The sequence below is a fragment of the Micropterus dolomieu genome, linkage group LG07 (assembly GCF_021292245.1).
Source record: "Micropterus dolomieu isolate WLL.071019.BEF.003 ecotype Adirondacks linkage group LG07, ASM2129224v1, whole genome shotgun sequence".
Taxonomy (NCBI): domain Eukaryota; kingdom Metazoa; phylum Chordata; class Actinopteri; order Centrarchiformes; family Centrarchidae; genus Micropterus; species Micropterus dolomieu.
In genome coordinates, this window is record NC_060156.1 from 3,492,072 (window position 1) to 3,506,919 (window position 14,848).

Below are 14,848 nucleotides of genomic sequence, written 5' to 3' on the forward strand. Positions count from 1 at the left end.
ATTTGCTTAGCAGGAACAAGGAGGCATTGAATTGACTTTGACCCTTTACCCTAACCTAAATCTAACCCTATTTACCAGTCAACACCATCACCAATTTAACAACAAAACTTTTTAAAGGATTATCTAAAATTTCCTCATTACAGTTTGAAGTAGCACAGCGTAAGGAAACCCCCTCATTAAGGAGGGCTGACACGCATCAAAAGATTTAAGATGGATGTGTGTGGAGTGCTTTTTTGTAAGATGCTTAAAATCCAATAAACAACAACAGCCATGGACAAATCAACCTTTAGTCTTTAGCTGTGACTTAGCGAAAGGCCCTCTGTAACGATCTTATTACCACTCACTGTGAGTTGTTGTGACTGTTTTTGCACAGTGTGAAAACCAAGGTGCGTTCAGAGTTGTAAAAAAAAAAACAAAAAAGGTGACACCGCGATCAGGTTGGCATTTTATGTTCTGTCACCTTAGTCAGAGCTGAATGTTTATCAGCATCTTTGCCTGCTGTTACAGCTTCCCTGCATCAGGAAATAAATTCACCATTATTCAAAATCTCAGTCCCAGTCCGTTCACATGGCCCTGGATAAAAGGATTACAAATGAATGCAAATATATGGAATGGGGTCTGCATCAGAAGCTGGTGTCAGTACCACCTGGGCCTGTGTGAACGTGTGTGTCTCTGTGTAATCGCAGGCATTTCATTATTTTACATTCTATCACAGAAGTCCATATGAGTGTGGAAGTGAAGATGTTTGTGTGTAGGAAGGTGGAGAGGGCGGGTCAGTCGCGTTCCAGCAGTTACTAGCATTTGTGGGCTGTGTGTGTGTTTTTGAAAGGTGTGTAACCAGAGCATTTTCACAGGTCCTTGTTTAGTGCAATATGAAGGACGTGGTGCCCTTCCACACTCTCCCATCAACATCATATGAACCCACATTAGCTCTCATCCCTCTTTGAAGTGCTGCGAGCTTCAGCAGTCAAGCCATCACAACCCAAACATTAGGCGGCTTCCGGCAGTGAAAGGCAGGAGAGCAATTTGAGGTCAGGCATTACAGCGAATAGTAGCCACATCAAACAACCAGCAGGGAGCATATTGAAGAACAAATGTGCTGCCAACATTACTCTAAGTTATTTTATATAAAGCCAGTAACTATGCTATGCTGACTGAATGCACATTATGATGTCGAATGTGTATTAGGATGTCAGAGGATGGTATCGCCACATAGAGGAATGACTATAAGCCACTAAAGTGTGAACGAATGTCATATAAGGTGAAGTGATACCCGTTCCAGTCCAAGTAAATTTACTCATCTGTCCATGTCCATGAGGTACCTGTGTGGAAGTCTGTGAGCAGCCAAACATGTATGGCTGTGCAGACCATTTGAACATGTGTTAACACGTATGCAGACTATAACCAGATCCATACAGGGTTTTAGGCCAGTACTGATACTGATATTAGGGAGTTAAAAAAATCAGATGATATATATATATATATATACTTAAAACACATAACATAAAAAAGCTTTTCTCAACAGCAGAACTCTCCCACGCAAAAGCGCAACTTAGCTGTGCACTGTGTAAAGGAAATGGCTGCCTGACGGCAAGGTCAGCTGCAGAAAATATTTCAAATACAGCGTAAGTACACTTGAACTGATACTGATTTATTTCGGTCGGCCTTCTATAGATGGCTAAAATAATTTTGCTGCTAACCCCTGTACACAGCAGTATAGTGCTTAGCTTCCGGGTCGGTACAACTCTCTGCTTCTCCAAACGGGGTTTGTGCCGACCGCCAATCTACTGCAGGTAATACACTTACTATGGATAAGTACCTCATACAGTACCACTTAAAAAATCCCAAACTATCCCTTTAATGTATAATAATCAGAACGGTATCTACTGTCCAGTCTACTGTCTACATCCATGGGCACAATCAGTACTTAATGTGGATAATAATAGGTACTGGTACTTATACATCGTACATATTCACATGTTGGCATGTTTATCAGACTGGTACCAAATTAATCCATGATTCATAATCTCACCATTTATGTTCATGCACATCATGGTTATCAATCAGGCTTTGTGTATATTGACAAACTGTCACCTCTATGGTTATAGATGAGCTAGGTTTAGTTAACTTAAAGTACTTGGTTAAAGTTATGGACAGATCATAGTCAAAAGACACCAGCGTTGACAGTTGGTAGAAGGGCGAACGTCCGTCAGCCTGCCATGACAAAGCCAGACCACCCGCACAAACATCCTCCCTAAGATGTTTTGCAGCAGAACATTACACTACTTCCGTCTTTGCTGCTTGTGCCTTGTGCAGACTGCACGACTTTCAGCGTCAGCCGATGGCCGTGCTATTCAGACTACACAACTTGCCGTCTTGTGACGGGAGTCTTGAAGTTGCTGTGGCGTTCGCACTACATGACCGATCAGTGACAGGAGGTCACACACGACGCGAGCAGACAAGGACTGTGTCACCCAACGCTGGTCTCACACACACGTGACACAGCTGTTGGTTGTTATTATAAAGATACCAATCATAAAGACAAAGAATCAAAGCACACACAGGTAGCAGGGATCGTCTGAGCTACAGAGAGAGCTGGAGGTGAGTAAAAAGTGTTTTGCAGTGAAAAAGTAGCTGCCTGCTCTCATTGGCTGGATGTGGATGTCGAGTCGGCTGACTCCTCCAGATATTTGGCATGCTAGAGATCTGGCAGGCGTCTGCGATGTGGCAGAAATGTGTCGGGGAGCCATTTTGATGCATCATTGAGTAGTTCACACATAACGACTGCCGAGCGGCAAATCGGGCTAAAATTTGTGTGGTGTGAACTAGGCTTTAGAGACAACATACATCATTTGCATGCAGACAAGAGGTCATTCTTGTTAGCAGAAAAACAACAGGTTGTGTTGAGTATTTGAAAGAACAACCAGAGCTGTTGTTTTTTTTCTGGTGAGGATAGTCTCAGATGTAAAAGTGCAGTTGCCCATGGTTTGGGCCCATCTAAAGAATGTTTTCAGTTTGCATTTCTGTTTCTGTGCCAATGCGAACATGTTGGATCTATGAAATATTGGTGAGTTAAACTTACAATAAATTTTTGTGACAGCAATTTCCATTTATTTACACACAGAGAGACACTATCTGAATAAACATTAAGTGGAATCTTTACAACTGTTGTGTTTTCAAAATGGCCAGACGGAAGAGATACATTTATGTGAGTTATGTTGATTTTACTGCCTTTTCATTTACATTTTAAAACCATTTAACAATTGCCTGCACTCTCTGATTGTGGTAGATATTTTGTGTAAAACATTTTGAATGTGGATGAAACCTCATTCTCGAAGCCTGCAGTGACAACAGTCATTGCTTTTTGCATTACATTGAATATTTATTTGTGGAATAATCGAATTTACCTGAGCAATTGTGAATTATTTGCAGTAGTCATTTGGAGAACTACATGCTGTATGTGCACTTGGGTTCATGTGCCTGACTCCATATTACAAACATGTCAACATTGACAAAGACAATTGTGTCTGCAGAATAACAATTCGAAACACAAATTTATATTTTCACTGGCCCAAATGAATCATCACCGTTATTCAATTTGGTGTTATGAAATAAGCTGTACCTAGAAAATCCCTAACAAGCTGGATGCCCTCTACTACTCCACAGTAAACATCCTCCCTACATGCCTGTAGCCAGAAACAGGGCTGAGTAATCAAGCAACATCACCATGAGCCAGTCAGAGCCCTAAAATGGCAGAAACATAATCTACTTAAAAGTGGGTGTATCTGTCTTGTTTATTCTGCAAAACCCTCCAAACAAGACAGCGTCATTCTGGGGTCAAACTTAAAGATATCTTACCAGGCTACAGGCTATGCCCCTCGTGTCCCCTTTTCTATGTCCTGACTGTGAACCACACGTCGTTGCGACATTAATCAGGCGAACTACATCAGGACATTTCAGCTGGTGTGAGATTACTGGTGCCAACCACAGAAAAACAAATTGGAGTGACTGGCTAAACTCTCTTGTACTTGAGACATGTACCAAATCCATCCTACCTGGAAGACAAAGTACTTTTTGACCCACGCCTGCAGCAAGATGTGCTCGCACACATTTTATTAGACGCTTTAGTTGAGTATTTGGCCAATAATTCTTCCTCCAAGCTCATGCAATGCATTTTCATAAATGTTTCTTAATAAATGTTGGCCCTTTTAACTTACTGTTGAAAGACTAATTAATTCAAGTACATGCATAAACAAAGGTTAAATAAACAACAACTATTAACTTCAGGGGCAACTGCTTGTATTGTGTAACACATGTTTTGAAATGACCTGTTGCACTAATGAGCAGCGTTCGCCTTTAAAAAAAAATGTTGACAAAAATAACGATAACAAAAAACTCGAATACTTTACTGCATTTCCTGTATTTAAACTGCATTCATCTATACCAGGTCTTCTGTACCAAACACTGTACAAAAGACAGCAGAATATCAGAGCTGTATATACAGTTTGTGTGTTATGAGAAACAATTCCAGTGACTCCCAAACCCCATTACAGAAAGCAATGAAATGTGCCATATACCCTTTGGTGGACAGTTTTAGTTGAAGTGTTTCATGGCGCCATGAGCGCACATATTTTTAGAACGGACGACCCCTTTGGGAATCAGCACTGTGACCTGCCATTAACAAAACCAAACTGGCAACAGCAGCTTTTCCCAGCAGCTATTGCAAGATGAATTACAAAGAAATGTTATGTTATTAGTCAGGGTACGGTGTTAGCTGACAAAAGCAACTCATTTTCAGGTACAAGAGAGCATGTTGCTTTGTGGCAGTTTGACTCCGCTTAGTGAGTGAAAGTCTTGGCTCTTTCAGTCAGTGTGAGGTGAATCTAATGCATCTTGGCAATGAATAGTGTCCATTGATTCCACCACACCAAACTCATTTCCTCTTCACAGAGCCCCTTGCATGTCTCTTCTTTGGGTTTTTGTGTGTGTCTGTGTGTGTGTGTTTGAGAGTGCGTGCACACGCATCCACAGATTCTGTTAGAACAAAGAAAATCCATCCAAGATGAGAATTGATATGTTTTCTCCGACAGTCCTGAACGAACTGCCAACGAGAGAAAAATCTTGGACCTATTTATTTGATCCTGATTGGGAGTGACTGATTATTTCAGGGGATGGCAACAGTTGCAAGGCTAGGAAGGTCATCTTTACGTTGACTGATGAAATAAAGACATTGACATCAGGAACCTTCCACGCAAACAAACAGAAGACGCATAGTTGAGTTGACCTCAGATCAATGGTATAAAGCCAGAAATTGTGCTCCTTTCTGAAAGCATAGAGAGCGCCTCAGCGCACAGTGAAAGCAGTATCAGTGTGAGATCTCCTGAAGAGGAATGGAGCTGTAATGTCATTTATCTACAGGCCTCTGTTAACGTTTGCTCCAAGGGAAGTACGAAATTGAGATAAAAGCTGGTGACCAATGGAGTGTCAGCCTGCCTAGTGCCTGGCTTGGATGATGACGTGCTGATAAAAGCGACGGATGAGAACACATGCTACGTGTTCAGATCTCAGTGGCTTCATTTATCTAGGCCTCTGCATAGCATATTAGTCGGCAAAGCTTGCAAATGTTATACCAAAATCAATACTCAGCTGACTGGTTTGCTCCATTTTTATTATAGGTCTGGTCGTAAAGTTAAGTATGAGTCATTATCAAGACCAGCATAATTTCCCAGATTTATGCCATTAACGAGGGCCTTTCAGACTTAGGTCTCATCAGTGGCAGTCTTGTTTATGAACGTGGAGAGCGTACAGCGGTCCAGGATAGTGACACGGGGTTTCACAAGGAGCCATAAACTGGGCTCATGATATGCAACCACATCCCTTTGGGGCTAATACTGTCCAATCAAGACAATGGACTTCGATCTAGTTGATTATATATAAATCTCAAACACTGTCTCACTTTAAATTCCAATAACATATGTTTTCATTAGCATATGCTGTGCCTTGGTGAGTTTTCTAGCTCTATTTTTTTATCTTCAAGAGCACAGCTTCAAGTTCTGTGAATCACACTATGAGCACTACACTTCTGAATCATTTTACAGTTTCAAGTAGACACAACAACATATGTTCTCATTAAGATGTCTCTCTGTTAAAATCAAAATAACTAAAACTAGACACAGATCATAGAATTCTACCCATCGACTGTTCACAGTTCAAACCCTCAAACACAGGACGTGCTTATCTAAGCTTCCTGTCTTTCATGCCTCCTCTCTGTTGTTGATGTACTATGCGACCATACACCCATTTCTACTGCATACTGGGATGAAGATTATTGAATTTCTTGACAAGATCTTGTACAGCTAAATACTGTTGCAACCCACAACACTTGTCAGCTCCCTTCAACTGATCATTCGCTAAGCCTTGCTCTCAGGAATTTTAGAAACAGTCCAAGTTTTCAGGCCAGCAAAAGCAGCATTCTCATTTCAAGCCAGCAACCATCAATTTTACAACTTACAAATTACAACTGGCAGATTTTTATAAGCTGCAGCTAGCTTCATAATTAAGGTTACGTTAGCTCCATTAATTGGTTGCTGTCTTTGGTTCACATGTTTGTAAAGACAAAGAGAGCACGGTAAACACACTTCAACTGATTCACAAGGACTAAGCCCTGACCTGAGAGTAGTGCAGGTGCGCCTTCATCAGAGTTTTTAAAAATGCTGGATTGTAAATGCCCCCAAATCCAATAAAGCATAAAACAAAGCTGCTAATGTTAGCCTACACTCTGACAGCATCCAAGGCCGGGTTCCACAGAGTGGGAAAATACTGCTCAGTGGATGTGCAAGTCATGAACAGGGCTTTTTTCCCTGTAACCGGCAACCCTACAAACTAATGCACTTGGTTAATGAAATGGCCTTGGAAAAAAATATTAGGTCACTACTTTAGGTAGTAAGCTATTGAGCCATGCTAACAGCTGCATCAAATGTTATGTTATGTTGTTTAAAAACCCTGTTTAATCCATTCCTTCTGCGTTTGCTTTAAAAAAAGACACCACCCATATCTCTCTAAATGTATTGTTCTTACTACAGCTCCATGCACACCACTTCAACATCCAAAGCTTGACATGCTGTTGCTAGTTATGGTTGCTAAACATTTTAGAGGATTTAGTGAACAATCAATTAAAACCAAATAAAAAAAATAAAACAGATCAGGAACAGAAACATCACAGGTCTTACCTTGAAGTCGCAAATGCATGTCACCATGTTCCCAATTCTTAGACACTCCCCATCGAACTTGCATGTGTTGGTGTCGCACAAGAACAGGTCTGTGTCCCGGTCATCAAAACCTGGAGGACCAAAGCCAACAAGAGAGATCAGTGACTAAGTGTTTCTCTGTTCAGCCCCCAAGCAACTCTGACCTGAGCCGCATTCAGGGCTGTTCATAATGAGAGTCTACCATTAGTCATGGCTCCCACAGCACGATGCAGTCTTTGATCACATACTGTGCACTTTGAAAAGACAATCCTAGTACACATTCTTGTCCTTAGCTGCCAAAATGATAAAATACATTTATAAAACACTAGTCTCTAGACTCTACTATAGGGATGAACAAAAGATATTTCTTCATTTAGTTTGGATGATGGTGGTGGAGAGCGCTGTTTAATGTGCCGGTCCAAAATCTCCCATATTGTTCAACAGAGGTGACATCTGGTGACTTTATAGGCCATAGCATATGTTACACATAATTTGTGAGGAAGCATCTGCATTAATCATGTTTCTCTACTCATCATTTCAGGTTCATATATTAATATTTGTTTGTGTACAACAAGGCCGACTCCCAGGGCGTTGTCCTGGAGAGGCAAACCTGGGATATGATCCGATTCAGGCTGCGTTAGGGATCTCAAATGACTCCAACAAAGCATCCTGAATCAAATCAAAGAGTCACATGGGCATGAGACAGTAGACTGAGCTGGGGGCTATTAGTCTACCTGAAGTGTGTGCTTGCAAAAAGCAACCCCATGTACATGTAGCTTTGTGCATTTTAAAGTCCATAGGTCTAAATTCAACCAAAGTCCAGCTGGAAATATTGTATTTTATGGTTAAAGCAGAAAACATTATAATTTATCCTAGTGGGGCCTACTTACACTACAGTACAATCCCATTAATATCAAGTTAAAAGAAGCAAAATCAATGCTTTTTTATAATAGTTTTCCATAGATATTCTCAATGTACTGGTGAAGAAGCTCATAATGATATGATGCTTAAGATATCTGCACAGGCCACAACCATCTAATAGATGGATTGAGGAGCAAGTTACATTTATAGGAGCATTATTTTTTGCAGAGGCTTATGGAATCAAACCCTACAACTCAACTAAAGAGGAGATTTTGGAACCTTGTGGTTGTTTTGATGATGAATTGAATTATTAATCGCCCGATGATAACATAAAGAGGTCTGCTTACACCCTGTTAGGATGTCGTATAGTCCCAAATGAAGACCTTCTTTCTGATTCTCAATTTGCTTGTACTATGTGTATTTGGAGAGCTTGTAAAAAATATTTAACTGCTTCATCAGTTTTAAGAGACACTCTTTAAGGGAGCCCGACTGATACCGCAACGCTTGTATTAGCTTATCACAGATATGTCAGTATCTGCATAAATCTTCAGATATGCTAAATGAAACTGCAGTACATTCATCAACGATAGGCTGCTTTGAATTGCTGCATTGCTGATCAGTCAAGCTCTTCTCGCCTTTGCCCTGAATGCACACTTTAGCTTGAGAACTGTCACTAAGGGTGCACACGTGTTTCTTTCAAAGCATGAAGTTATTTTTATACAAGCACTAATAAGCAATTACTTGCATTTAAAGTTCTGGAGAAACGACAATGCTGTCTTCCAACCATTCTTGCAAATAAAGCACAACAGGGCCATTGCAGCAAAACAACTGAGAACTGTGGCGACTGGTATTATTACTGGATATGGATGCAACACCTTATATAACTGTTGTTATTGTGCTTACTGCTTGGGGTGACTATCTGAAACTTAAGAAAAAAATTTTGTGGCAGCCTTTGGACATGATAGTTTAGTTATAAAATGTTTAATGAAGCATTTAATGAGACAAATACTGGTATTCAAAAAGAGCCTGTAGTCCAGAAGGCGTAGTAAAATTGGAATTTGAAGCTGATCATCAAAAATACTCATCTTTGATGTTCAAAGATGAACAATGTGGGGTCTGTTTCTTTATTTGTCTCAGTTCATGCTTTGTGGCCCCACAGAAAATTGTTTAAACTATAAAGCTATGCACGCAAAGTATTTTATCTAGGTGTCTACACTGTAAATAGTCACACTGGTGGTGGTGGTGCATAGATAAGATGCTTGCCTTTGGTGTAGGAGACCGGGGGTTTGATTCCCACTGTGAGACATCCACCATTATGACCCTGAGCAAGACACTTAACCCTTAGTTGTGTTCCTTGAACATATTGTCACTGTAGGCACCTAAGAAAAATTCATCTGCTCCAGATGGTAAGATGGGTACAAACGTCTCTTAAAAGTAGTATAATTACATTTATTTTAATTAACCTTATTTAACCAGGCAACTCCAGTATGAACGGAAATCTCCTAATTGAGTGCTTAACTGATCCCGTACGGATATTCTCTTTTGGCATGCCGTCCTCCACAGGGAGCACAAATGCCAAGTTCAGCATGCTAACAGCTCTCCGGGAGCAGGTAAGACGTCACTGTCAGGCTCAAGGACACTTCAGCAGCATGTCTTCTTACAGTGTTACACAGTTACCCAGCATGTAGCTCTACTGTCTGTTTCTGTCATACTTGGCCAAGGTTTTAACGTAATTAACAGCCAATAACAGCCAGCATCAAATCTACATCAGGAGAAACAATTATTTTGCTTACAGTTTTAGTGATAATCACATCCAGTTCATCAAAAAGGAGCCCTTTGAAATTTCTTTATATGTTTAACCTCAAGAAGTGTTCCAGGTGCTATTGATTCAAAACCCTACAAATGCCGTGCTCAAATAAAACACTTAGTAAAACTCTAAATGAAACCTATGACGAGTCTTTTGCCCCACTAGAAACTTCAACAGCAAAATTTTACCGCAAAAGAAGATAAATATTTTAATTGTCCTCAGATTTTGACTCTTTACCATCCACATTATGAGCCACATATTTTACAGTGCTATTTTCTATTCATAAATGTCTTATTTTAATGGACTCTTAGACTCAACACCTTCTGCAACCTGACTATGATAACCAGCGCCCCTTTCCACTTCTAAAAGCCCTCCTTGGCATGGAACAACCGATCAGGCAATAATACTGCATGGAAGAGAAGTCCAATGATGAAACTAACCTGCTTTTTGCCAGGGTCCTGAATGACCATAAAGTGCAAGCTCTCTGTGCAAATGTACAATCATCCAGCCAAGAACAGTGACATGAGAGGTCTCGACATTTGGAGTGCATTGATGGAACAAAGCCCTTAGCCTCAGGAGGGCCATCCAAGGCAATCTGGAAATACACAAAAAAAATTGGCACCCAGGCAACTGACATGGTGAGGATACTCACCGGAGAGAGGCATTGTTATGGTGACAATCATACTACTGGCTAGGTGTATAGAAATGATTGGAAAATATCAGATCCTTTTCACGCCACCTGGTAGACTCTTTGTAAGATGGGAAATGTTTTTTTTTGTGAAATCACTCCAAGTTACTAATTTGATAGTTTGATATTTCAGCATTTTGGATAGCAGGCTATGGAAAAAACCCCAAAACGGGGATTGTTTTTAAATGAAAGGAAAAGGAAAGAATGTGGCTCTTCGTCATGTCATTAAATTGTCTTCTTTACCAAGAAACAGATGTGCAGTTTGGACATCTGCAGAAGCCAGTATGCAAGAAGAACACACGAATCGCTTGTAAACAATAACTACAGGGGTATTCATTTAGGAGGAAGTCATCCTCATCATCTTATGAACAACAATCAAGACGTATAAATACAATTAAAAAAAGACACTTTGTATAGAATCACAAAAGAGATTGTTTCTGTGAGCTGTTTACAAGGACGCAAGTGGTGTATTAGCTTTTCTTACGGGTGTCGAGCCTCTGAAGGAAACAAGTATAAAACATAATAGAATAAATGTCCCAGATGATCACCACTCAAACATCAGGGCCAACTGTGTTTTGGCTTCAAAGGAAATTCAGCACAAATCTCAATTAGTTATATGACAATGATTGCCTTAAAGCGGGAACAAATATAGATTTACAGTACTGGGAAAACCTGAGGGGCAATTTCTCATGTGTGTCATTTAAGGGCTTTGGGAAGTGCAATATTCCTGAAAATGTGGTTACTTTCATAGTAATAAATGGCCCAGAATCACCCTGACATTTTCATCATCCTAGTGATGTATGTTTTTTACCCATAAAACAAATGTGGCAGTTGCTACAATGCCTTTTCGGATGCTTTTAAGAGGCACCTGTTTTGAATTCTGCAACCTGAGTGCATACATTTGAAGAACATCAGCAACACTATGAAGATGATTTGTTGTAACAAAGCAATTTCTCTAAACCATTAAGACATGAACATAAGTCATAACATAAAGTAAAGGCTGTTGGGGAGATTTTTCTTTAGATTGTTGTATAAAACAGCTTAATAAAGTGTAGTTTGACTGAACTTGATAACAGGATTATTTTGTTCAATATAGTAATATCTACCAGTGTTTTGGGGGGGGGGCGGCGCGCCCCCCTGAAAGCTGCAGAAATCATGGACAGAATCTCATAATCTGACAATTAAAATGCAATTAACTGTAAAACGCGGAATATCATGGAATCTGCCAAAATGTTGTCGCAATTTATAAAAATCAGGAGTTTCCCAGCATTATCAGCATTTTTGCCCACAGTACTCAAACGAACAAAAAAACTATGTTTTGGTTTCTACACATGCTGCCTCTGTTCTCTGACTTTATGTGCTTAAATTGTAAAACACGGAAATGGAAAACATTGAATTTGGGGAAAAATGAACGGAATCTGGCAACAAATTAAAATGGATTTTTAGAGGGCCATATCCATGTTCTCGTCGCCCAATATCTGAATGTAGCATAACTGTAGTGCAAGCTCCATCAGGAGGAAGTTACTTTAGCGTTAAAAATGTCTAAGAGGATTGGAGAAGGTGACAAGTCTAAATAGGCAAAAATCAGTGCGCCGTGTCTACGACAACACCACGTAGTCGAAGTCTACCACACCCCCTGGAAAAAAAACCTAGTGGAAAACACTGTTTTCACATGTCCATATGTTCTGCTTCAGATTGTACATTTATGCAAACACAGCACATAATTGTCCTTGTTGGGCAGGAAAAGATTATAACCCTGACAGCTCGTCACATGCGGAGTGTTTTCTGGCTGTAACGCATCCACATCCACACCATTTAACAAAGTAAAGCATTTACTGTTATTGTTCTATCTCCAACACCTGGGATCCATTTCTGAGCAAAAAGTCAGAGTGCCTGACTAAAAAAAACAAAAACAAATAGAGTGCCTGTGTAATAAAAAAAAAAAATATGAGAAGTGACAGTTAACGCTGCAAAACACTTTTCTTTATCCTTCCAACACTTTGGCTCAGATCTCCAACACTTAAACAACATCCCTACCATATCTTTCAAGATGAGCATTTCCAATGAGCAGAAAAATTATCGCCCACAGACATAAATCAACCAGTATGTGGGTGCAAGTAAAGTTTTGGAAGTACTGAATATCAAAGAAGTCTTGATAAGTCATATGATGCAAAATACTGCAGGATGCTCAAAACTAGTAAATACTAAACCCTGATTCAGAAGCAGGGGCTTAAAGAGCAACTTTTGGGTTGGCGTCCCTAGTCCATTAAGATGTGAGAAGGTAATGTAGTAACTCGATTTTCTCTATAATCTGTATATTTAAACATACACTAGCATATTTGTAAGGTAGTTTTCCGCACAAACCCGGAATAATGCACATGTAAATATCTGCCACGTTGTCTCTGCAAATAGTTGTATTATTTTTCTCTATTCTTTTTATTAGTGCAATGTTTATTCCATATTTATATATTTCTAGATTTATTTATGTCGACTATATGTTTGCCTGCGTGTAGCATCTTATCACCAAAGCAAATTCCTCGTATGTGTAAAACACTACTTGACATTAAGCTCCTTCTGATTCTTGAATGCTAGTTTGTACACTGAATTCAGACACATGTGACAGACCACAGTCTTATAAGAACTTCTAGTAGGAGGACAGTAGGTACAGTAACTTGTGTCTCGCCCAGACAAAACTCCACATTGCTTTTATGGTGTGTACTGCAAGGGAAAGAAAGAGAGAGAAAAAGTAAGAGACAGAGTGAAAGAGAGATAAATGAGATGTTTCAGATGTAGCACTGGGCACAAAAGCTAGCACCGTCTCTTTTAATGTTAGGAAACCTATGGACTCCCTGTCCTCATAGGCTGGGATTCGTGCAGCGTGAACCAACACAAAAATTTGCCATGAACCTAAAACTATCAAAAGATTATGCTTTAATGGAGCTTTTCAGCAGATTTTCAGGAGCAGGACTACACCTCAATCATGTCACTCCCAGCATTTCCATAAATAACCCGTCTCACACTCATATTCCCACTGAAGCTTGCCCACAACGCAGTAACAAATCAAAGCCTCACACACAATGCTTTTGTTTCATCAATAAATCATTTATATGTTGATAGTGTGGCCCTTGCGAGTGAATGTTTTGTAAAAATTATAAAATCATACATTCACTTTTCAAATAATTCCATAAATAATTTCCATAAAACCTAAAGTAAAAATAAAATCTGTAATTCTACCTAAAAGTAGCTCTTCAGTATTTTTTTTAACATTTAGTAGACTCTAGAAATGGAACAGACTCTTAGTTCAAACATCATCAACATTACAAAAAGCAATTTCCATCTTGGAAGGAGCAAACATTTTCGTGCAACACTGAGCACATTCGATAAAGAATTCCGCGGCATCAATTGCATCTAATATGATATTCCTGACAATTTGAGCCGTAACTGTGCATCTTCATGATTTTATCACGAGTGTTACTTATTGTTTTTTGTGTGTGTGTGTTTGTTTTACTCCTGCTCAAGCTGTTGTAGGCAATTTGTTTCAGAAGCATATTTTTATTTTATGTGTTGAAGTTCTCTTTACATACTGACAGCAATCAATAAGTCACATGCTCTGACACAAGCAGGGCTGTAATAAGCATGTCCAGTCATGTCATTCGGTCCACATTTTTCAGCTGGACATTGCCTACCCCAGCTTTACTTTAAGCACACTGTTTAGAATGAAGTCTCTCTACTACTCTCTCTTCCACAAAATGTTAATTGGTCCTGGTTGATACAGGCTGTGTGTGCAGCCCAAGTTGCACTGTGTCAGAGGCCTGGAAAACTTACACTTCCTGCTCCTGGCCTGCCGTTCCAGGAGGAGATTACAGTGAGCTGAATAATTAACGAAAACAAGCTGGCAAACATCAAATATTGAAAAGGTAATGTTTGTATGCTAACGATTAAGATGGCAAGCGAAGCACTTACTTGTCTAAAAGAGAGAGCTTGTCAGCCAAATGCATCTCCTCCTACCTACCTGGAATTTCACAACACTAAGAAGACCGAGGAGTCCCCCCCCCCCCGGTTTAAGCATTGTCCTGATCAATAATTAAGTAGGCTGAATTAATAATGAAGGTTGAACAACCACATTGGTGAGACATCCTTTCTTGACCTCTTTCTATAACTTTGCAACAGGTTTTCAAATGTTTGTCACGGAGAGGGTTATTGTTCAGCCCTCATTATGTTAGGTTATTAAAAGGCCCAATAACT

At 39.8% G+C, this 14,848-nt stretch overlaps 1 protein-coding gene across 2 annotated transcripts in view; it reads right to left on the reverse strand.

Moving 5' to 3' along the window:
• Positions 1–14,848, reverse strand: part of tmeff2a (transmembrane protein with EGF-like and two follistatin-like domains 2a) — a 104,845-nt gene that overhangs the window by 83,852 nt on the left and 6,145 nt on the right. For both annotated transcript variants that reach the window (XM_046053842.1, XM_046053841.1), the window contains exon 2: positions 7,230–7,339. In XM_046053842.1, coding sequence (XP_045909798.1) covers positions 7,230–7,339 — 110 coding nt within the window. The remainder of the gene's footprint in view (positions 1–7,229; positions 7,340–14,848) is intronic.